This window comes from Physeter macrocephalus, chromosome 21, assembly GCF_002837175.3.
Source record: "Physeter macrocephalus isolate SW-GA chromosome 21, ASM283717v5, whole genome shotgun sequence".
Classification (NCBI taxonomy): domain Eukaryota; kingdom Metazoa; phylum Chordata; class Mammalia; order Artiodactyla; family Physeteridae; genus Physeter; species Physeter macrocephalus.
Genome location: NC_041234.1, coordinates 5,577,111 through 5,603,035, shown reverse-complemented (window position 1 = coordinate 5,603,035; position 25,925 = coordinate 5,577,111). Strand labels below are relative to the sequence as shown.

Sequence of the window (25,925 nt, the reverse complement as noted above, 5' to 3'; positions counted from 1 at the left end):
TTCTTATTAGTTATCTATTTTATACATATTAGTGTATGTATGTCTCTACTTCAAGTCTTTGATGTGAATTATGTGGCAGAGGGGGAAACCTTAGGAAGACAGGTCACTGAGGTCAAAGAATGCCATTTATGGCACTGTTATGTCAAAGAAGAATGATCTAGACCTTACATGAAGTGATAGCCTAACCACTGCTAAAGGGTGTTTTCTTTGAATGACCTAGATTGTCAAGTTATTCACATGTCATTCATATTCAGAGTAGATGAGGTGAGTCAAAATTTTACTAAGATTCAGGATGAGCTAGCTTTTAATTATAAATGTAGCCTATAACTACATTCTCAAAAGGTCTTCTGTTCACAGAGGCTGATGAGAAGGAACTACTGCAAAAAAATCTTATCACCTTGCTAACTTGGGAGAGATGTTGGAAGGTGATGCAGCCAAATTACTTGATACGGGTTTATTGCTATGTCCAAAACTTAGTCCTTTAAGAAGATTTTGAATGGCTAGGTTTCTATACCACATGGATCAGGCAAAATAGACACCATTAAAACACAACCACTAGTTACTGTTTTAACAGTTAAAAATGCCGCATTATATACTGATTCATCTCTATATTTCTGTAAAATATTAAAAAATTCACAGATAAAGAGTAGCCAAAATTTACCCAACTATTTCTATGATTTACCTATTTGTTTATTCCATTTTTTAAACTTTTAGAATATAACATGCTTTTATTTTAATAATCTTTTTGGAAAATCGAATTGAGATTGTTTTAATCCACTTACAATTAAATGAATAAAAAGCATTCTCCAATCACTAAAAAGATTTGATTTATTATAGTATCACTGGATCAATTAAACGGCTTTTCTAAAGATTCAGTCATCTTATTAGAGACAATGATAACACAGAAATTAGTATTCTACCTTTCTGAAACCTAGTGGCTTGTATCACTCATACTTTCATTTAATTGGGCAATAACCACCTGAATTATGAGCTACTGGGTATAATACACAAGCTTGTCAGATATCTGAAATCTAAGACAAGCTCTGATTTTAGAGATTGAGCAATGAACAGAACAAAAGTTTGGTTAGGCAGACAAATTAATACATCATAATTCTAATACATCATAATTCTACTTAACTTGTAAACCAATGGAACAAGTCATGATAGAAAACTATGACAGGATTCCAGATTGCTCTTATTCTTTAGCCATAAGAATGATAACTTCATAGGCACAATTCTCATCATTTAAACTCCACTAAACTCAATTGCAGATACAATAAAATGTTCTTGAGTTTTTAGTCATTGGTCAGATATATGACCTGTTAAAAACATCCAGTTTATTGCTTTTATGATTTACCTTTGGGATGATAACCAACCCCTGCAGAGCAGGCTTTTGATGACTGTCAAGTAAAACAAACTGCATTATGTCCCTTTTCCTTCTTTTTCTTTTTTAAGCTTAAGATACAGTGTGAAATAGAATAGCTCTGCATTTTGTGAAAATAGTTTAACTAGCTGAAAGCCCCTAGTTTGATGTCAATCATCTCAACATACTAAAAAGATAGTTCTGAATGTCAGCAATGCATAGGACTTCTCTATATATTTCAGAAACTGAAGAGTGATTTGAAGTCACCAGTGGAAATATTACCGATGCTTAAACAGTGAGTCATTCATATAGTTTGGCTATCTCATTATTATTGTTGGGGTGTATGTATTAAACTCTAAAAGCCCGAAAGTTATTAATAAGATCACTGCTCAAAATAATAGGTGGAATAGCTAAATTTTAGCTGGAATTATAGAATAGTTATTCCATTCCCTTTTTTATTCTCCATATTATAATTAATCAGAAATTAATTTTTGGATACCCGTGTCTTTCTTCTTCCCACAGCATGCAGTGTTTTGTAAGCTATAAATCCTCCAAATCGTTTTATTCAGTATCTTTGTAGCCTTGGTTCTATGACAATGAAGTATATGCTATAAACCTTGTTTAATACACATATGTTCAGTGAACTATTAGCAAAGTAATTTTTTAAGGGCGAAATCTAGTTTGTTCGTTAATTATTGTGTTAATTATTCAGATAGGCGAGATATATCACTACGTGTGAAAATATCAAGGAACATGGACAATGCAGCTCAACACTACTTTTCATTAAACCACACATGAAATCTTATCATGTATTCTCTAAAAATCAAAATAAAAGAGATCATCTTCAAGAAATATCCTTGTCTTTTATAGACAGGCAGCACATATCTAGCACTGGATACATTATAGCAAGATTATCCAATAAACAGAAGTATGAAAGTGTCACCCCATAAACTGCTTAGAGCAGAAATTGGTAGTACAGTTTTTTACTACCAAGATATTATTATTTTATATAAAAGGGCTTAACACGAAGAGGTTTGAATGCAGCTTGTTTCTGTAATTTGAAGCTACAGTTAATAGAAGATGTGAGTTAGTTACAGTGTAGAAATGCTAATTCTCAGGAACCACTGATTGCAGCTGACCAAGGAATATGGCTGATCAGGGTTAGGACTCTGGGCTAAAAAAATAAGTTACTAGAAATCTCTGGTATTCTAATTTACTTACTCTTCCTAGGATTCTATAAATGGCCAAGGTCTGTGTGGTTCTAATACTCTATCCTGGCACATTCTGGTATTGACTGAATGACGTAAGAGCAAAAGATTAAAAATCTTGCAAACTGTCCTAATGAAGTAACCTAATTTTTATACCTCCGGTTTTCCAATTATTTGCAGAATAAAAAAACTGGTGATCAGCTTCTATGAAACCTTCTGAAGAGGAAAAAAATATGAAACAATATAACAATATATGAACAATATATGAAACAATATGAAACAATATATGAAAAAATATAACCTGAGCTCCAATATTTTTTGCTTGTCACCAGTTTACTAACTATAGGATTTAATTCATTAAAAACGAGATTAACACTTGTAATTGCTGAGTGCATTAAAGCCCTGGTCATTTCATGTCTCAAAAATCTAAAGAAATGAGTAAAATCTATTTGGAATCTAACACTGAACAACAGGGAAGAACTAAGTGGTACTCTAGACATGAAGGGGACTAGAAGAAGCTTAATTGTTTTTGTTTTTTCTAGTGGTGAGGAGAGAAAACACACAGTCGGATATGGACCCTAGATGATAAGAAATATGATTTTAAAACTTTAGACAGGCAAATATAAATGTTGAATGATCGGTAGTTTTAAAAAATGCAATTCTAGTAATACAAACATAAACTGTCCCAATGAGAGAAGGAAAGGAGATGCAGCTCCAGTCAAGACAGTTACAAGGATATTCCTTAGAAAAAGCTTTAAGGAGGATTTCTATAAAAGATGGAAGAGGCTACTATAAATGAACGAGTGGAAAATAATATCAATTGCTTGTAAGAAGAGTGCCAGGAAGGTAAATGTTCAGCTGAAGACTGTGAAAAAGCTGAAGACAGAGCTTAAAAATTTTTTTTTTTTTTTAAAGAAAAACGAATGACAAAGGAAAGTGGAAGTATATGACTTCAATGATATTTTAGGTGTTTCCTGCAAGGAGAAAAGTCTTTACACTAGGAAATTTAAAAGACATGCTTCTTGAGATAAGGGACTATCTTATCAAAAGACCCATTTTGTGGTCTCTGAACTAGTAGAATAATCTTAGGAACTGAATGAACTTTTTGGAAATTATCTCAGGGCCACCAGTCAGAATGCCTTGAGACTTATTGTTTAAAGAGAGAATTCTCCTATCCAAACAAAACCCTGCATCGGTTCTTCAGAGAACACAATGATAAACCTGATATAAATACATAGTAAAGTTTTAGAATAGATTATTATTGGGAGGAGTTTCATTTTAAAATTTCGTTTGAAGGCCCAACATGGATTCAATAAAAATGAAGCATTTTAAACTGGCTATTTTTCCTGGACAGTATCTCTAGGTTGGGAGACAAGCGGAAAGCCAAGGGCAGTATGCTTTGCATATGATGAAATTTTGCATAATATCTTTATGAATAAAGTGCTGTAAAGTGGACTTAGTGATATTACTATCAGCTGGATCCAGATAAGGATGTTGAATGACTGAATGAAATTAACGTATGTAAAATTTCAGATTGAATGGTTCACAGCTCTGTCCTTGCTCCTTTCTTCTTTAAAATGTTTTGTTACAAATGTTCTTTCCTTATTCAGTGAAGCAGTTAAAAACATAGAAAGGATACTTAGAACTTTGGAGGGTTATTCAACAACAGGAGGAATGATTAGTATCATGGATAATAAAACTGAGAGTCCAAACTTTCTTAACAGGATTGAATATTGCTGGGTGAAAAGATGAGAAGTTAAAACTTTAACAGAAAGAAATATAAATAGTTGCATTTAGGTTAAAAAATAAATAAGTGTGGGATGCTAAGTTACAACTTGGTAACATATTGGTAACTATAAAAGCATTATATGAATCAACAGTGAGTAGGTTAAAACTAAGGTAATCATGCCCACAAAAATATGTTGTCTAGATCACTGTAACAGTTCCAGTACACTTGGCCTGGAGACACTAAAGAGAAACAAGGTGTACAGATGTGGGTAACCAGGATCATGAGTTATCTAGAACTTATGCCACAGGTTATAAAGTTAAGATGATTATATGCATTCAGCTCAGAGATGAGGCAACATAAATTATGTTTGATAACACAATTCCATTGTATAGTTTTGAACATGTACAATGTGCAGAGCACGCAAGAGAGCAAAGGTGAGGCCATTATGCTGAAGAGAACCATAAAAACCTTAGAGTTAGAAGAAGCCATCAGGTTTAACTGTCCTGCTGGCTCAGGAAGCCCTGATTGGTAACTGGTTTTCAGCCCCTTCTTAAACACTGAGTAACGGGGAGCCTTCTAAATTGACAAAGAGCAGTTATTACAGTCATGGGTAAATGCAACCATTGGAATGTTCTCCCTCATATCAATCTAAAATCAGCCTCCCTGTACCCATTACGTCCTCTGGAACTTTCAAAGACTATCTCATCCCTGTTCCACATGTCAGCCTTTCAAATCCTTGCTCTGCATTTTTCCAATTTTCAATGTCAAGATTGACAACCGAGTAGAAAATTTATGTCAGCTTTTATATTACTACAAGGAACACCTTTTAAACTACAGCTGTCCAACATGGAATGCCCTGTCTTTGGGGGCACTAAGCTCTAAGTCCCTAAAACATTCAAGCAGAGTCTCAATAACAATTCTTCAAGTGAGTAAAAGGTATTTCCGTATTGGGTGGGAGGACGGATTATTTTAAACTCTTAATTTCTATGGTGCGATAGCTAAGTATTATGATATTTACACATAGTGTGGCACATGTTATATGCTTACTCCAATAAAAAACAATTTATCTAGTATTAAATGAATTCTTTACCTTAATATAAAGCATTTAAAATGGGTTTTATAGCATTTACCAGAGAGACACTACTCACAGTAACACAAACAAACAAAAAAAGGTGTTATACATTTAAGGAAGATTTCAAAGTTAAGGCTAACTTTTCACTTAATGATTCAGCAAAGATATTCAACATTTGTACAGAATTATTTTTGAAATGGTAAACATCTTTCCTACCTCCAGTGCTGAGGCACAATCCTAATTAGGTTAATAAAAGATTATCATGAGTCTTAGAAGCCAGGATGCTAAAATCAAGAGATGGCTGCCCAGCAACCACATACGGTATAAGACAATAGAATACAAAGTGAGGGGTGGGGCTTACTGTCAGAGTTGGCAGTGAGTCATATTGCAGCCACACTGATTCCAAGCTGTCCCTCCTCCCTGTTCTTTTTAGAAAAGGCATGAAAACCCCTGTTTGTTGGCATTGTTAAAGAACAAGGAGAAAACAGCAGAGATGCTAGAGGAAAAAGAGTAAAGTTTAAGTTTAGTGGTATTGAAGTTATGGGCTATTTTTTCTCACCAAGAATCCTAAAGTGAATGACTGCTTTAAAATACCCATTTCATAAGGTTACAGAATAGACTCAAAATCAGGGCAACAACAACAACAATTTAAGGAAAATATTAAGAGAAAGGAACCAATAAAGTCATGGATGAGAAAATTCAGAGGTCTTAAATGAATAGATCTTGGGTATTAAGTCAATAAACTCTACAGATAATTTATCAAAAGAGAAAGAGCATAATAAATATATCAGATTCAAAATCATGGAAGATATGGTATTATAAATGTGGAAGAAAGTGAAAAACTCTATTTAAAATGTTAAGGTTCAAATTTCCCTAAAATAGACATTCAAAGTACAGTATAATTTTCTGTATTTGGTGAATAATAGGTTTTTCTGATAATCAAATTCCATATTAGTTGTACTATAAAACTGGGAAGCATCTTCTCAATCATCAAAGAAATATTTATCTTGTGGTCAGTACAGTATTAAATCACTATAATATCATGGCCTATACATAATGTTATACTGATCATAGATTGATATTTCTTTGATGATTGAGAAAATACTTCCTAATTTTATAGAAATCAATGGGGATTTTTAGATATCTGATCTGAGTTAATCAGCATATCTGAGTAACCAGGATGTATCTGCCCCAACCATAATGTTTAAGGAATGAGCCGAATCAGAAGTAGCTCTAAAAGTGATCTCATCCGATTCTAACCAGTTTTATAAATTTTGCATAAGTGATAAGTACCTTAAAGTGAACATAGAATACCTTGTGCTATCTCTCAAAGAATCATTTTTATAATATTATCAATTGGTTATTAGGGGAAATTATTGGCACAACGTAACACAGAGGCTGCATACTTTGAATTATTTGCTCTGTTTTATGTTATCAGAAAGATTTTTCTTATTTTTCAAAGATTATTTACAAATTTTTGTTGTAAGTAGACTTATGGAAGAGCTAGATATACTCTTAGCATAGTACCTGGCACGTAGTAAATAAACAGTAAATGTCTCTTGAATGAATGAATAAATCCATGCTTAGAACTAATTAGAGTATATATTGATAACAGCAAACTAAAAGTAGAAAATGGAGGTTTAGTTTACATTTTAATAGGCTAAATGTAGATACTGAAATATTAGGGAATCCATGACTAAGAATGTTAAAGAATTTATAGCTGTGAAATGAATCCATGAGTTTAATAACTGTCACTCTCATTTTCAAGTACTCTACAGTTTCTGTGAAATAGCCTAGAAAGCTGATTTTATTGGTATACTCTGTGTTTGTAATAGAAACAAGTATATATGAAATTGTCACAGTACATACCTGAGACAAGAACCTTCTAGAAGTTCTCAAAGATGAGGTTTAAATATTTAAACTATTTTTAATGACCAACTGTCACTTTTGCATTTAAAATACACAGTAATAGGTACTTTTCCCTTATTGGATGTTATATTAATGAGAATATTTTCGCATTAAAGGAAAAATTTCAGAGTGTAATAGATTGGGCCATTAAGACCAAATATTAGGTCTAAGGTGCCTATGGCTAAACATAACAAAGTCTGGGAGGCCAGAAGAATGGAACTAGTGAGAACGCTGGAAAAAAGAAGTAAGGGAGATGGTTTAGTAAAAGGTTTAAAGCCAAAGTCACATGTGAAAAAACTCTGACCACCGGACACAGTGGTTCTGAAGCCCATCTCTGAGTTCTACATTCTGGCTTTTGAAGCCTAGACTTGCTGTTTTTGAGCTAGTTGGCTCTGGCTTAGCTGTTTTCATCACAGAGCTTTGGGATAAGTTGACATTACTGGAAGACCCGCATAAAGGAGGGTGGGCAAAAGTCATAGAGCACTAAGGCATTAGGCAGGTAGGCAAGAAGCTTCTGACACATGACTATGAGTGTGTGTGTGCAGGATGTAAGCGTGCATATACAGCCATTGTCTTTTCTTCCTTCTCACATTTCTCCTTCCATCGTTTTTGAAATAGTCAACAGGTAACTGCTGCATTTTCTAGAGTGATATATGCTGGGATTGGGGCTGGGTTCTGAGGTGGTATGTAAATTATCTCACAAGACTGCTGCTTGTATTATAAACTAAGGTCACATCAAAAAATGTTATACAGCAGAAACGAACACAACAATGTAAAGCAACTATATTCCAATAAAGATGTTAAAAAAATTTCTGAGGAAATACACTAACTTGAAACCAACTAAACCATACCTCACCTCGCTACTCACATTGAGTTACAGGAAAAAGACATATGAGAAAAACAAATTCATACAAGAACTTTTAAAGCTTTAACTTTTAACAGAAGTTACCTCTGGAGAATAAGAAGGAGGGTTGCTTTTCACTTTCATCACTGTTTTTTAATTAATTAATTTGTTTATTTAGCAACAAGTAAGTTACTACTTTTCAATTAAACAATAAAAGAAAAACATGTAGGGAAGTTAAAAAACTTCCAAGGCATGTTTTATGGTGCATTCCTATTATGTTTTCACCTACTATCTTCCAGTAGTTAGTAACCACAGGCGGTAGACTTCATATGCAGAGGAGAAAAAAGGAGGCATTTGTGACCTTCAGCTTTCTCTGGCAAGGGTGAGCAAGGTAAAAGGAGTCTAAACTTAGAACAGGTTCTCATAAAATGAGCTAGAACAAACTGCTGAGAAACTGACTATATGCTACCACTGATCTGAAGGAAGTGGTTTGCCTTTCTGATGTGTGAAAACAGTAACAAGTAGCAGTATGGCTGAATCTAATCATCTTTCTTGGTAAAACAAACTGTAAATCATAACTTGTCTTACCTATACTGGTGAGGGGCTGTCATCCTTTTATGTGAGCTTTACCTCTTATCTGTCCACATCTTCTGCTGGTATGACTCTGTAGCATCTAGAATTCATTCTTTTGCCAATTGAATCTGGATTCATTACTTATTATAAAACTTCTGAGAATATTTTCCTGGCTGATGCGGGCTATTGGTTATTCGTTAAAGTACAAGTTGCAATTTCAACACGTTTTACAAATGAATCAGGATGAAGCTAGGTGATGAGTTACTTCTGAGGGAGCCAGACTTCCTTCGATAGGCAGCAGATTTTAGTAGGAAAATCAACTGCCTAGGGGTGCTGGAAGATCCAGTTTCTAACAATGAATTGCTTATCTCACATGGCATATTCTGTGGCCTTCAACTTTGAAATGGGAATAAAACAGTAAGAGAATGGTTTCAGCATAGAGAAAGTGACTATAAATGAGCCATAATACAAAGAGCAGTGATTCTAGTTATTAGTATCCCAGCTCTGTGGCACCCAGCATGAAGAGGATATGCTGAACACATGCAGTCCTGTCCTTCCCTTTACAAAATACCCCAAATAAAGAATTTTGCCATGTTTTGACTTTATGTCACAAAATGAATAACAAATAACTTTAGCTTTAACTACTATATAATAAAATGGAAAAGAATAAGTGATAAAAGGGTTTAGCTACTATTCATTCACTCACTGACTCATTCATCCAATAGTGCCTGGCCTACTATGGGCCATATAATGTTTTAGGCACTGGGTATACAAGACAGGAATAAAATCCCTGTTCTTAAGAAACTTATACTCTGGTGAGTGGAAATGGAAAATAAATCAGCAAACAATATTTGATATTATACACACATTGTAAAGCTGTGAAGATTATAAAACAGGGCAACATACTCAAGGATGAATAGTGGTGGGGTAGGGCGGGAGAAGGGGCATCTAGGTCAGACCAGGTTGTTAGGGTAGAACTCTCCAAGGGGAAAATATCTGAACCTGAATGGCAAGGTCTATAAATACATATTTCAGTAAATATATATGAGAAGGTTATTACTATTTGGAATACAAAGTTTCTTTTGAGTTCCCAAATGTCCAAAGTCAAAAAGGAAAGGAAGAGTGAGTGATAATAATGTGAAATGAGGGACATTTCTATTTTAGCTCCTAGAGCACAGCTAATATATTGTGTTGAAATATACAAAATTGCTGATATTTCATCATTTTGAGCTACAAAAATATCAATTTATATGGTTCAACTCAGTAGCTGGAACTGAACAAAGTTAGGTCATGTAGTCAGGTAAATGTTATTTAGTGAGGTTTGCCAGGACTAATTCACTAATTAAGTATTGTAATTGCCCTTTTTGCTTAAATCCAAATCTGTATGAAATCTACATAAATTACATAATTATAAAACATTTATTGGATAGACTTTCAGTGTGTCAGAAACGGAAACTTAAGTGCTTTCTGGCATTACCTCATTTGATCCTCATACAACCTCAAAAGGTAGGTACTGTTACCACATCATTTAACAACAAAGCAATTGAGGTCTAGAGGTGTTAAATAATTTGATCAGTCATACCACTTGGAAGTGGTAGAGTGACAAAGCAAGGATGTGAACTGAGGAATGTCTCCAGAGACTGTATTCTAACCTCTGATCACTTAGTATTTATAGGAAAACATGCTTATTCATTTCAAAGGGCAACAATAATTATATCTAACTTGCTATATTTTCAGGGTTATATAATATATACCTCCCTTTTGTTATCTAACATTTCGTTAGGGCCAAGACTTTTAAATGATGTGCTCTGGGGTGTGTGTTTGCATATACACACTGAAAGAGTGAAACATTACTGGAACAAATATATTTGAGGATATAACATACATAATAGTACAGAGACTCATGTAGATAGTAATGACAGGCAGTCTGGTATACTCCTTTTCTTCATGATCTTAATAACAAATCAAGGTGAGTCTAACCTCATAATCATTCCATTCCCCTTGCTGTTTAGGCAGGGGCATATGATGCAGCCTTGGCCAATGAAATCTAGGGCCAAGTCTGCCAGAAGGATCCAGGAAGTTTTGATTTTACAAAAAGGACTAAGAATAGGGCCTGGTCTTTGGCTCTTTTGGATGCTATCTTATGAGAAGTGATGCTCAGAGCTGCCGGCATTACAGAAAAGTTAACTGAGTCTTGACACTGCAGAGCCGTGACATTTACTCCAGAACAACCCCACCTCTAAACTTTCAGCAAGTTAGATAATTAGCTTTTCCTCATTATTTAAGCCAAAAAGTGAGGGAGGTGTGATTAAAAATCCAACCTGTAACCAATATTGAAATTATAGCTACATTCTACTTTATATCCAGTCTTTAGTGTTTTCTGTCTCCCTAACAATCTTTCTTCAAAATCAGACAATACAGTATTAAGAGAATATTTGTTTACTGCTTTCCAGATTTTTCCGTTTTTTTAAAATATATACTTGTTACATAACCAGCCAAGAATGGTGCCCTTAAACTTCACAAAAGTGACATATTTAAGGTTCTCTACTATTCTTTCTCTGACTTTTTGGTGCATGTCTTTTTATTCACATTGCTTGTATATCTTTTCCATCTATGCCCTTTAGACCTGACCTATAATTTAAGATATTATTGATGATTATGCTCTTCCAAATTCTTCGTGCTTGAACATAATTTATCTAGACAATAAATAAAACAGTAAAAAGTGCTGCAACATTTTTCTTTATTTTCAGCTTGCTCTTTTTTTTCCTTTAACACAGTTTCATATCCTGGGAATGTCTTCCCCTTGCCCACATACTTCCTACATGAATGTTCTTAAAAATAAAACTTATGGCTTTTATTTTTTTTATTTTAATTTTATTTTTTTTTTAAAACTCATGGCTTTTAGAAACTCTTCAGGAAATTACTCTAAGACCCTTAAAATGACTGAATAAGATTAATCTATCTTCTTCTGCACAATACTGGTAGTCATTATCTAGCCTCTCTGCCTAAATAATTTAAGATATTAGGGCACTGAGCTGCACATTTTGTACAGCTCTTAAGTTACCAATGGTGTGCAATGGATGTTAGATTAAAAAAAATAAATTTAAAATACGTTTCTTGGCAGATTTCATTTTGAAAGCATCAGTAAATATCTTAGCCAGATAACCTGATATGTACTGTAGCTACTAGGTAACATTTTATCTTCCCCACCCTCAGCCCCCTAAAAAAAAACAAACCCTAGGTTTTGCTTTAGATTTCTAAGACCAAGCTAATAAATGTGTAAATTAAGTAAGAATGCTGATAGGTTATCCCTAAGGCAATGAAAAAGAGCACATTATAACTTCATTGAGTACATGGTGGCACCAAGAATGCATGGCTAGTAAAGAGTACTCTTTTAACTGCCAAGAGGGAAATCAGCAGGATTAAGGGATAAAGCTTTCAAAAACCTCATCTAAACTGCCTAGTATGGCAAAGGAAAGAGAACTATTAGAAGCAGACTTCAAGCTGCATTAACCAAAACCGTATTTTAGTGTTACGGCAGATGATTTCTGAATAAAGAATAATATAATATCTTTATATTTTGTCCCACGCTTTTATGATTTATGCTTCGTGAAAGCTGTGTAGGCTGACATAATTTATAATTTAACTTCACTGAGGTGTTATAAGGCCTTTACCTCAGCCAGCTTCGAAACTGCTAATTGGGATAATAGGAAATTAGTTGTCTTCTCCCAAATGCCAGTGAAGTAGGTCAGGATAATTAATATTCAAGCTGACTTTTCTGTCAAAGGAAAACACAACAGGTCTCATCTGTGTACTTTTAGTACCATCCACTTTAGACTAAAATGAGTTCAGCCTCAGAAGAATCACAGTATGACTCAGTTAAAGAATTGGATTTCCAAAATAAGACAAAAGGTAGTTCAACCATGAGAACGCAGATTGAAGTATGCTCTAAAGAAGACTAAATTTACACCTCATAAGCAGGGCCAAATTCCACCTGTATGAAGAAAATGAAAAAACATCTCGGTCACAAATTTAGGTACATCTTGCTTCTTGGGCTGCTCTGTAAACTCATAAGCACTATATAATATAGAGCACGAGAGGGGTTGGGTTGGTGACATAATCCTTGGCCCTTAAAGCTGAAGATAAGCCACATTTTCATATTTTCCCCCATGGCTCCTGCTCACTTGCCTGGTGCTTCCTGTTTTTAATTTCTTGGCAAACTGAGAAAAATGTTTGGAGCTAGGGACGTGAAACTTACTTGCTCTGCAGGTCTGTACTTGATTAGTGCAAATTCACTTCAGCAGGTCACAGTGCATGCTGGCCTCGAGCAGGACAGTTAGTAACACACCGCTGCCGGTCTTTGATTCTAACAAGCATGGCAGCCTGCTGACCGGAGCGGTAGCGTAGCGAGAGCTCCGGGCGGAGGGCACGCTGTAAGCGTGAGGCTGAGGGGATGGCCACAGCTTCTTCCCCATGTATGATTTTGACTCTCCTGACAGAACACCAAACAGCTTGATTTGAATAAGCAGCCTGGAATACTTACTCCTAATGGCCGACTCAGGGCAGTCATGAACAAGACACTCCTTAACTAGACCTTGAAGATTCTTTTGAAAACAAACACTGATTTTAGAGCTGATATTTCCCAAAGGAGGTGCTCATCAAATTGCACACTCCTAAATATTAGAAACAGTAATGCAGAAAAACCATCGTTGGGAAGGCGAACATGTACTCCATTAAGTTAAGAAGCATCTTCCAGGCAAGCATAAAACGTACTGCCCTGTTGAGAATGGTTTAAAGGACACTGAGACATCAAGTGGCAAGATTACAGAAAAATACCCAGAAAGAAATGGGGCCCTGCAAGATAGCGCACGGCCACCTTTAGTGAAACAGATCTGACTGAAATAACGCAAACTACCCCACGATATCGAACCGCAACGACAGAATGTGCAATAATACCAAGTTTACCGACACAGTTCTAGGGTGGTTCTGCCTTATCGCAATCATGCCACAAAGAGAGAGCCTGCTGAAAAAGATGGAAAGTATTGAATAACTGCCCACTTGACTCATTCGGGAACCTAAAGGAAAAACCCACCAACTTGGGAGTACATCTGTATGGCTAAAAATACATCCAATCAACAAAACAGCAAAAAACAGACACTAGAAGAAAAAATAATCGAACGCCATCTAACTAGGCATGCTCTGTGGGCTAGTGGAGCCTGAAGGAAGGGCGAGCCCAGGGATAGGTTTGCCTTTCAGGTCCTAGGACACGTATTCTCCATTCTAGTCCTCCCTACACAATGTCCAGGAGGAACTGCTAAGTATCTAGCCAGTTGAAAAAGACAGCCTCGAAGACTTGTACCCGTGGCAATGATGGAATGTGTCATGAACAGGATTCTCTATTTCAGAGGGTTGTGCTTAATTTCAACACAATTTATTTTAAAATGGCAGAGATGAAGTATTTTCCCCAATGTGTTTGTAGAATGCTGAATAAACCTCACATACTTAGTTGTAGCAGTTGTGCAGCACCTGGACAACAGTTGAAAGGAGGTTTCTAACTCATCCTTAGTTAAGTTTTAGAAAACAACTTGTACTAATCATCTTAATATTAAAAATACATTATCATGCATGCCAGAACTCCTACAGAGGCCTAACATGGTTCCTAGATCTTTCCTCCACAAGACTCTTCTATTATTTCTAATAGATGTGAATGTTGTGAGGGCGTGGCAGGTAATCACCTTTCCTGAACCAACAGTATACCTTTTATAAGGCTCCTCATGGAGATTATGGCTAAAATACACTTTACATGGAAACTGCTTTAACATATGAATTTTATTATAAGCAACTCATATTTTGATAGTAGAAAAGGTCCACTATATTTTCTTGTCGATTATCTCCAAAGTAACCCTCATTTTAAATGAGCCAAGCTTCATACTGACATGAAGCTCCTGACCTGCTGGTAACCTGTGAGCTTTGAGTTGTTTTTCCAGTTGTGATGAAGAACTTACACTAATATATCCTGTAATAAAAGTCTCCATACTGTGTGAAATGGGCCGAAGGATACAGTCTGTTTGTATCCTTTAAAAAGAGAAGTCTAATGCCCTAGTGGGACCAAAGCAGTAACTGTGGTTTCAGCAGCACCGGCTTGGGTCATCTGCACTAACTGGCCCATACTTCATTTTGAATAAAGAGATTTCATACTATTTCTTCTATACTATTTTTTGGGGTATTTTATATTCAAGTCTTATAGCCAGAACTAGATTTTCTTTCTAAGTAAAATAACTGAGTTATAGCCTTTCTCTTAAACTAGCCTGGGTTTCTGGACTGGTATATCACATTAGTTATAAACAGAAGCTTGGTATGGCATGTTGGATAAATAACTTGATAACTAGTAAACATATTCTAATGCCAATCAGAGGGTTACTTAATGACTTGTCTCTCTCAAGAGCTGATTCACATAATTTGAGCTTTGCAATCAACATACATACAAAGAAAGTAAATGGATTCTTTTGGCAAATTGGTTTCTAGAAACAGATTCTGCTATTTGAAGTTGATAGAAATGCTATGTAAAATTTCTTCTTCGAAAAATTCTTTTGGATTTTTCCTTTCAATCTTCTCATGGTGAAAAGGGAAGTTATATATGTATGTATGTGTGAGTGTGTGTATGTGTATTCACTTACTTATTCAACCAAGGTTCTGCTAACACCCTGCTTGAAGCATTTATAGCTTCTTAACCCAAACTCAGGGGGCAACAACTGTGGACCAAAGGGATGATGCATGCAAGTGAAAAGAAAGTGGATAAGAGGAGGAAGAAAAACAAATGAATGCCATCAACCTTAAAAGGCAGATGGGCAAAAAAATAAAAATTATTTGCTCTAGCTGTCGGTGTCCTGGGATGTAGGCTTCATTACTCATCTTTTTTTCCCCCAAGTTCTGAAAGTGGGACACCAAGGGATACCTGACTTCCTATGCAGCAAAACCATTATTTTAAGAAAAAAGGGAAACAAAATTCTATTTTCTTAAAATAAGAAGTTTGAAAAGATTAGGAATGTGTGTATACAGGTTGAGAATCTCCATCAGCATACTTACTTTTGTCTCCTATGTTTTCCCCTGCTGCCTCCCCTTCCTCCTCCTCCTCCTCCTCCTCTTCCTCCACCTCTGTGGGCTGCACGTCATCCTGCGGGTCACAGGCACTAACCGGCGCGTTCAGACAGCAGTGGTTGAACCCGCTATCTCGAGGCAGAGTAAAACTTCGAGGCTTGCCCCCGTTTCCATTTAACACTTGCATCCTCTCGCTCTCAGCTAAGGGGTACGGCCCATAGTGATCCTGTAGGTGGCACTTCTGAGTTGGAAGGGTGGACTGCCGCCTGTGCTCTGGGGAGATGGCCGCGGAGTCAGAGAAGACGGAATCCTCCAGGGGCAGAGTCTGAAGATAGTGTAACCCTGAGCTCGTCAGGGGCGTCTCGATTAAATCCTGCCAGGAGCGGCGCTGACTGGCTGTCTTGCGAATGGGGGACACCACACTGCTCCCAGTCAGTTCCTGGCGAAACTCCTCATGGGAGGATTGCGACTGAGAGGTCTCTGTCGAGGAGAGCCGGCTGTGTTTCGCTTCCACATAAGGACTGGCACAACTCATCTGTGGAAAGGAGCCTCTGATCAGTCTCCACAGAAATAACAGACCATGCCTATCACCAAGGAACACATTTGATTTCCACCATCTCAAAGTTAGGCCCCAGCTGATATTTTAAGAGACTGAAACGTGGATGTATTGAAATACAGCTACGCTGGGCTCTCGTGAAAAATGTGACATACTAGTGCAAACTTTTACAACGAAGTATAAGGCAATGTGAGTGCCTATGTAAGAAATATTTAGCAACCAAAAAGAAAAAAAATCCTAAGTTTTGAAACATCTATGCATTCAAAATCCTGAAGAATTGTTGCCAAATTCGTATTTCCAGATTTTATGGAGTCTGGGGATGAGAGCAAGGAGACAGGATTTTGGATGTGAAAACAAGGTGCCTCTAATCGGACACAAGCCTTCCTCTTCTTCATAGGTGAATGTCTGCTCCTGGAGTGTCAAGGATAAGCCTTCTTATAGTCTTGTCAGTTCTGTGGCACTTTCTAGAGAGTTAAAAATGTAGGAAGGATGAGATTACACCCTGATGGGAATTAGCATTTGCCTTGAGCATAGCCACTTCAGAGCACATAAACACAAAAGAAAAATGGAATATTCTTATCCTTGGAATTTAAAGTTTGGGAATACATGTTACAGCACAAAGCACAACCAAGAAAAAGGACGGGCATCAAGTGAATGCTATAAAAGACTTGCAGGCACCCCTACCGGGACAAGCCTTACTCTAGCTCTGGGGGCTAGCAGACCAGCCCAGGCCCTTTCCTGGCAGGAGGAGCCAGATTTGTTAGATGTGATCATTACAACTGAGGCTGAGGTTGTGGCCAGGAAAAGCCCGACTAAGGTGAAAGTACACCTTCCCCTCTGAGTAAAGAGAAGTTAAGTGGAGTCTTCTGTGGGCAGCCAGTTTATCTTCCCACATGTTAATCACAATGTGAGTAGTTTCCTTCTTGAAATTCACAAGTTGCTATGATTTAAGAGCGGTTTGGTCAAGCTGCAGTTTCCCTTTCTCCCACGTTTACAAATATTTTAAAGGAACTATTTAGACCCTGATGTTTTAGGGAAAGAGGGAAAATATGATATAAACTATATCTTGTTACTGACTTCATTATTTCATTTGTCTGTTGCACTTGGTACACTGCAGCATTTATTAAGGAAATGTGTATACGGAGAGGAACAATTCTGCATTTCTGTCTACTTTTCTCCTTTTTCCCTTAGGTAAGAGATACTGTCATCAAACATTTCAATTAAAAATGTGACTTCCCTTTTAGTCCTTAGCCAAAAGTATTCATTCATTCATTTCAGAAATGTTTATTGAGCACTTAATAAATAAGTACCAGTGCTGTGCTAGGCCATAGGGATGTACAGATGAAGAGAACGGGGTCCCTGCTCTCAAAAAGTTCACAGTCCAGTCCAGTGAGCTGTTTGCAGTCCCAAATATTCTGATTTAATATCTCTGGATGAGGCCTGAGCATCTGCATGTCTAAAACATTCCAGAGGTGATTCTCATGCACAGCCAAGGTTGAGAAGTGGCCTAGAATTATATGAACATCTTGCATAGCACCCTTCTTGTTAAAAATCCCCTGGAGTAATACGGAGGTAGAATTAGGTGGGTGCTATTGTCACTTAAATCCAGCTTCCATTTCCTATTTGGAAGACTCAGTCTCAAGATAGGCAGAATTGACTCTTATGGTACCGTGACCATGCAATGTATTGCGTAAAATGGGACAGCATTGAGACTCTTTTGGTAATTCTGATGGGAAATGGGCATAAAACAAACCAGGACAATTGTAAAGATCAAGGTACAGTCTATACACAGAATAATTTACACAGGTTTAAGAAGTCTTTAAGAAGAAGAGCACCACATAAACACATATACATTAAACCAGACCCCATGGCTGCCTGAAAAGCTATATGCCAAAACATGTTCAATACAGATATAATATAAATTTTTACAATTGCTTCTAAAGGACATAGGAATTAACTTTGTTAGTGTAGACTAGACAAGGTCAATTTATATATCTTTTTCTAAGAAAACTTTTTTCTGTTGTTGATATTTTCATGAAGGCTACTCTGACACAAATGGTATGTTTTCTTAATAAAACTGGTAAGATATTTACTAGTGTGGAATCTGTGGTGACTGCTTCTCCTGATTAAATATTCTTTGTATACTTAAAAAATTTTTCTTTTATTGCTTTTAGACACCCTGTTTTCTTTTCCCCTAAAAACCCCAAGGTCTGACATGTAATTCACTACATAATGTTTTTTAACATACAAAGGGGATGTCTCAGGTCAAAGAATCTGATGCTATATTGAGTATATTCCTACTGGCAACTTACGGAGGGAGGCCGTGGGTATGTATCGTAGGGGGGTGGAGGGCTGTCCTGTTTGGGTGTTGATGGAGTATCTGCTTCTTCCTTGTCACTCTCACTCCAGTAATCTGAAAATTCACACACATGGATACATCAACATTCCATTAAAAGCTTCTACCCATATTTTCAGGAACACACACTACCAGCTAACAAAAGGAAGTTTAAATTCCATCCCGACACCCTGCTCCCCAGCACTCGCTACTCCAGGCCCACCAACTTTTAATTTCAGTTGGGTTTTGAGGAGGAAGGAAGAGTACAATCACCTAATTCCAACCTCCTTTTAAATCAAGCAATTACACATAGCCACAATTTTAGGTAGGGCAATATGCCTCCAGTGGGGTGCTGGAGCTGACTTGTCACAGCTTGAGAAGGCTGATTATTAAATTTTCGGGAATTTTGCCAACGGTTGATATTGCATTGGGAGTTCAGAATCAGCCGTGGTGGGAGTATTTATACCATGGAAATTGGCAAACACTACAAATTAAATTTTGCTCTGTTGTTGTCATCGTCAAAAAAAAAAAAACACGAAGGAGTTAAGACAAAGACACTGCGTAAGTCAAATAAGGTTTAGGGTATTTTAGATTCCAGACCAAATTACTTAAAGCTTCAATTAATGAATGATGTCACAGGATGCCTCTTAAAGGTGTATCATTTTATCCTAAAGATGAACACTCAAAGAAGAAATACATAGGTTGCTGTAGCTCTCTACAGGTATAAACAGCTTCAAAAATAATGTTCTCAATCCTCTTCTGTGGCTTCAGTTCACTGGTTATCTAACAGTCGCTGTTTCCAGAGTCATGCTGACATGAATCTCTATAACACCATACTCCCACCTCTAGTTGGAAACACATGGCAAACCCTGATTCTTGCCAAACACAAAAGGGCAAATCTGCTGATGGGGGCTGTAAGTTCCAAACTTCTAGAACTACTTAAAAGGGTAGAAAATGTAAGCCGCTAGACAAAGTGACTTGGCAGACCTCAGGCAAGAGGGAAGGGGAAAAACTGCGAGAGATACATTAGTCAAGTAAGTAAAATACAGCACAAAGGCCAATCATCAGAATCTGTTCTACCAATATCTCAACCACCCTGTAACTGCTGGGTTAATTCTTTATGTGATTTACAAGGAAAAACCTAGAAGTATTATCCATATGAATTTCAAATGATCAAAGAAGAGAAAAGGTATTAAAACAAAAGTTTCCTTATTCTTATGAAAATCTAAATCACAAAAGAACCTTAACTAATATTCAGATGTAGGTGAAAAATCATGGCACATATTTTTACAGGTACCCTTATCCACCCAGGAATTCCCATATTGTAATATTTTTATATATTTTCCTTGTGGTGCTGATTAATAAGCACAGCTAATATTTACTGAGTACTTACTATAATATGGCAAATAGAAAGTAGGAGAACTGCGGTTTGAACTAAGAAATTGCCTTGCTCTAAGCCTCGAAGGGCCAAGTCACTGGGACTCTTTGTACGACTTAGCGGGAGAATTTAATGTGACATATATTCACGATCCTTCAAGGCCCCCTCCTCCTGCTGCTCAAAATTCTTTAGCAATGGAGATTATTATATTCAGGCCTCAGAATACAAGGTCTCTGAAAGTCCAATTCCTACTTTAATTATTCCCTTTGAGTAAAGGATAAGCAAACACTAGTTAACCTAAATTTGAGATCTGGTTTTTACATTGGGTCACACCAGTGATGGGCAGCATACTAAGTCTCCCCTCAGATATGAATTGATGTAGTTGCCCAGAAACGGGCCCAGTAAACACTGGTGGGAAAAGCATGAACTATATACTCGCGCAGATGTAGGTTCAGTGCTTGGCTGTACCAATTACCATTTCTGTGCTCTTGTGATGGTTACTTAATCTCTTTGAGTCTGTTTTGTCATCTGTAAAAGGGGGCTAATAATAACCACCTTTCAGAGTTGTGTGAGTGGGCTACTAAGGTAACGTATATTCAAGCGCCTTGCATCTTGAAAGCACTCAATAAATATTAAGATCCCTAATATTGGGTGGATTTGTAGGTAGCATGCCAGGACAGTCTGACCCAGACCACACAGGAGATAAATGCCTAGTGTTCATCTTCTTAGACATTAGTTTCTTCTTGTAGCAAGTTCCAGCAATGAAAAGTGAATTCTGGAGCTCTGGGGCCTAAGTTGGGTAGTTTTGTGGGAGCTTGGAATACTACTGGGAAATTACTGCTGGAGGTGGAGGTACTAAGCACCCCCTCACCCTGCTCCCAAGCAGTAGGCTTGTGAAGATCACTCTGCTCTTACCCTTCCCACTGTTTCCAGAAACTATGGCACCTGTGCTGAGTTCCCCCTTCACCTTGGCACTGAGACCTTGGGTCTCAAGGAGTTAGCTCCTCAAGGGGTCCTATCAGCACACTGAGAAGGAGATGATCACCATTTTATCAAGATCTCTATAGCTATTATTACAAGTGACAGATTTAGGAGATTCTCTCTCTCCTTCCCCCACCCCCCTCAACCCCCACTAAATTAGGAAGAATTCTAATCCTTTATTTGATGTAATTCTTGGTTTATTAAAGAAAAAACACCATCAAACCAAAGTTTTCTTGGGTTGCCTAAGAAAAGGCTGAAATACCACTTTGCAAATTAACTTCATTTCACACACTAAGCTGTGTGTCTTTGAGAGAGCAATGCCAGGGAAGAGGCTACACAGAAAATTTAGGCATTTTGGGTTTGTGTGGAAAATTACAGGCACACTGCTGCCCAGAGGCTGAAACCAGTCTGATTTTCATTCTAAGAGCAAATTAATTTATTTTTCTTAGCTCTCTATTTAGCACAAAATAAATGGATACTTTTAATGTCTCTTGCAGTGATATTCAATTTTACAAGTAACTAATCATGAATAAACAGTGCCATCAATAGAAGAGGAAAATTTCCACTTTACTTCTCATGTTGATACAAAAGGATAATTTGAAAGAAATTGACTTTTTCATCTAGAACTATCCAAGAAATACAATGTATTTCATTCACTTTTACGTAATTAAAGCTTTACAAAGACCTCCTGTGTGATTGAAAATAATGTGTCATGAATGTCTGATTTGAATCTGGAAAAATATAGAAAAATGATTAGCAGACAATTAGCTAAATTATGATCTTGGCAGAATTTAGTGTAACCCTGTTTTCTCTAAGTAAAACAATGCATAATGAAAAAGAACCCCATATCCTTTATACTTCTGTAGTTAAAGACAGCAATTCACTAAACTTTTACTTAAGTCAATGAAAGAGTCACTTCCAAGCTGTACTGAGTATTTAAATAGAAACAGTGTTTGGCAGTTATTCCTTTGCATCTTCCTGAAATATTCCCAATTCTCAAAGAGCTATATTTTGTATCAAGTTTAAACTTCCCTACCCAGAATGGTACTTAGATGTCAAACAATTCTATGGAAGTGTGGAATAGACACGTGCATCCAGTAGTTGTCTATAAAGAATACGTAAGACCTAATCCTGCATAAGGTAGGAAGTCTAATATGTTTCTGACCTACGTTAGAGTATCTGATGAATGTATACTCCAGGTGGAAATCTAAATTATTTCAGAGATTCTGGTTGTAGAGACCTGAACTGTAACTATTAGCTTCTACCTATGATTGTCTACCACATTCCAGTAGGCACTAAAATAAATACTCACATGACAGACTATGGAAGCATGAATCCATGGAATGAGTATTTTTTGGAATGTGCATGTGCAATATGACTTACCAGTTCTTTCATCCATAATGAAATTTGGTTATATAATGCCAAGTACAAAGGAAATCCACTAAAATCAAGGCCATGTTCAGCTTCAAAGCAATGCTGAGTGATAAAATACAGAAGCCTGAAAATCCAAGGTTCCTTATTCATGCAAATTGACTTTTTTCAAGATTCATTCTCCTATTGGCACACTGCCCACACTTCTAATTCTTGCATCTTAAAAAACTGAGAAATAAATCTATATGCACTTTTAAAGAACAGTTTTCATGCTTTTTAAAGTAATTTGAAAAGGAAGGCTGGTGTGTGTGTGTGTGTGTGTGTGTGTGTGTGTGTGTGTTTGTGTATTTAGCTCTCTTACTATAATTGTAGGCCTATAAATTAAGTAGAAATATGAAAGTGGGGAATAAACTTTTAACAATGAAGAAATGTGACAATAACTGGCCTGACACTTCATAGTCCTGGCTGGGATTTGCCTGTGCACAGTGATTTGATAGAGATGGTTTCCATGTTATTTGTGGAAGTACTCATGCTGCTTCCACTCCCAGGAATGTTTTATTTTATTACTTCTCATCCTGCGAGAACCAGTTCAGATAATGAGTCCACATAATGTTTTTTTCCCATTTCCCTCCTAGAAGGAATCTCTATAGCCTCATTCCCATGGAATTTGGTTTGTACTTTCCCATGTTTCACTTTCCATATTGTACTAAGAGTATCTTTTCTACTAGAATTCAATGTAATTTCAGGCAGGGTGGGTGCTTATTTCACCTTAATACAATTAGAGTGTTAGCTGAAGGCCTTATTCAGAAACACTTTAATATTTAATAAAATATCTTCTCTGCCTCTTCACCGCTAACTTTATATCAGGCTCACTGATTACTTTCTCCAAGTATTTCCTCATTAATCCTGCCTCCTTCTCAGGTTTTAAAAAAAATTTTGCAGCCACTTAGCAATTTTTTAAATCAGTTGCATGTGGTGCAAAAATTAGTACTCATTTACTTTATGTTGCTTTTTAATTTTTCTTAGGCAATTTCAAGTGTGAATTTTTTAGAGTCTCAATAAGATGCTGAATTCCCATTGGCAGTAACCATATTTTGCTATTTCTTGGAAATCTTCCTGCCCTATCTCCTCACCCTTCAATGCTCTAGTCACCCCCATTGTCTCACCCCATGGCTCTAAGCCAGGGGTTGATAAACTGTGGCCTGCAGGCCAAATGAGGCTCTTTGCCTGTTTTTATACAGCCTGTGGATCAAGAATGGTTTTTACATTTTAAGTGGATAAAAAAAATCAAAAGAAGAATATTTTTCAAAATGTGAAAAATGTTATGAAATTCAATCTCAGTGTCCATAAATAAAGCTTTATTGAAGTACAGCCACTTCCCTTCATGTGTCTGTAGCAGAGTTGAATAGTTTCAACAGAAACCTTAAGGCCTGCAAAGTCTAAAATATTTACTATTTGGATCTTTACAGAAAGTTTGCTGACCCCTGACCTAAATATCTGCTGAAAGATTGGTTTTGGGATCTGGTTATCTTCTTTACATCTCTCTAACCGTTAGTTCTGAGATGTTTTAAAAAGTTTTCTCCGTGAGCAAACAGTAGGTTTTCAGAATCTTCATGTCGACCAACAGGCTATGTCCACTGGAGACACAACTAGAAATATGTGTATCAATGTGCGGAATCCTTTTAACTTCAGGATGTCTCAAAAGTATTCAAAGAACTAATTATGCTTCCAAGGGATGCATAGCAAACATTCTTTGGGAAATGTGAAGCTACTTTTACTTTAAAATAAATTTATTTATTTATTTATGGCTGCGTTGGGTCTTCGTTGCTGCGCGCGGGCTTTCTCTAGTTGCGGCGAGTGGGGGCTACTCTTTGTTGTAGTGCGCGGGCTTCTCACTGTGGTGGCTCCTCTTGTTGTGGAGCACCGGGCTGTAGGCACGCGGGCTTCAGTAACTGTGGCTTGAAGGCTCTAGAGCGCAGGCTCAGTAGTTGTGGTGCATGGGCTTAGTTGCTCTGTGGCATGTGGGATCTTCCTGGACCAGGGCTCGAACCTGTGTCTCCTGCATTGGCAGGCCGATTCTTAACCTCTGTGCCACCAGGGAAGCCCTGAAGCTACTTTTAGAACGGTGACCACAACTTTTGTTAAGATTTCAATTTTGCATCAGGATACTGTATTTCATAAATGTGAGGTCAATACTAAGGCAAGTTCCATAAGATCACAGAGCTAACATAGTAACAGAACTGAAGAACACAAGCAAGTGAGATAATCTATGGAAGAAGGGATCATTCATCTGAGCTCTTTGCATAAAAGAGCACTTAAAAGTCTGTGAAAGCACTAAGTAGAAAAAACAACTCACCACCAAGGACCTTGACTTGGGTCAATATAAAGGACCAATTCTAGGCTTTTTAATTTGTTTTTAACATCTTTATTGGAGTATAATTGCTTTACAGTGGTGTGTTAGTTTCTGCTTTATAACAAAGTGAATCAGCTATACATATACATATATCCTCTCCCTCCCTCCCACCCTAGGCTTTTTAATTTTTAAGATTTTTTTTCCTCCATAGGAAGTAGACTAAAGAAGATGGCAACAAACAGGAATGAACTGCACATTAGCTGCTCCAAAAATTTGAGTTTATTTCCTGTTTAATTTACTAAACCTTACCTATAAGATGCTATGGTTTGGATTCAAAGTGCACAGAAGAGAAATAACCACAGACTGACATACGCATTTTCTCTCAAGTGATAGCAGTGAATCACTGTATAGGAAAACAGCAAGAAAAAAGAAGTGTAACACAATAGTAAAAAAAAAAAAGTATTCCTTTACCTTGTTCTTGCTTAATCCTCTCTCTTTCTGCATATCCCGCAGTCAGCATATTAATTCTGTTAAGCCACCTGAAAAAACAAATATTAAAATCAGTAACGTCGCAACTGAATTTTTTATACTTTATACTTAACTATTTTCTTGGGAATAGTTATCTTAAAATGTATAAGACTATGTGGAATAATCCCAGATAAAGGGTGTGTTTTTTTGCTACTCTTAACACATGGAGTCTTCAATGAGCTATAATTTGCTGTAGTACAAACTGCTCCCACACTAAAGATGCTATTTCACTAGAAAAGTCTTGGGCAAACCTGTTAACATCTGTAACATAAAGGGTTCTGAGATTACCAAAGCCCTATTAATTCTGTTGCTCTAAATGTAAAAGCACTGCAAATATTTTTGCTGTTCTGTTTCTTCAGAACAAATGCTCCTTTAGAGATATTTAAACGATATCAGATATAATTTGTCCTGAGAAGGGAAAAAATTATAGACCTTGCCTGTCAAAATATGTTTTACTATGAAATATTAGTTTAATGAATCTCCTTTAAGTTTAATGATCCAAAGGGAAACACATCTCAGTAGTAGTATACTTTGGAAATTTGTCTCTAAATACAAGAGTATTAGGTTTTTCCAAAGACAAAATGAGCATATGCAATTTTAACCTCTGTTTAGATCTTGAAAATTTATT

At 36.7% G+C, this 25,925-nt stretch overlaps 1 protein-coding gene across 10 annotated transcripts in view; it reads right to left on the bottom strand.

Annotated features, from left to right (window-relative positions):
* The window catches only part of CNKSR2 (connector enhancer of kinase suppressor of Ras 2), a 258,842-nt gene that overhangs the window by 26,631 nt on the left and 206,286 nt on the right, over window positions 1-25,925 (bottom strand). For all 10 annotated transcript variants that reach the window (XM_007126579.4, XM_055081924.1, XM_028482781.2 and 7 more), the window contains 3 exons: window positions 25,241-25,308; window positions 18,664-18,764; window positions 15,784-16,330 (listed from right to left, as the gene is read on the bottom strand). In XM_007126579.4, the coding sequence (XP_007126641.1) occupies window positions 15,784-16,330; window positions 18,664-18,764; window positions 25,241-25,308 (716 nt within the window). The remainder of the gene's footprint in view (window positions 1-15,783; window positions 16,331-18,663; window positions 18,765-25,240; window positions 25,309-25,925) is intronic.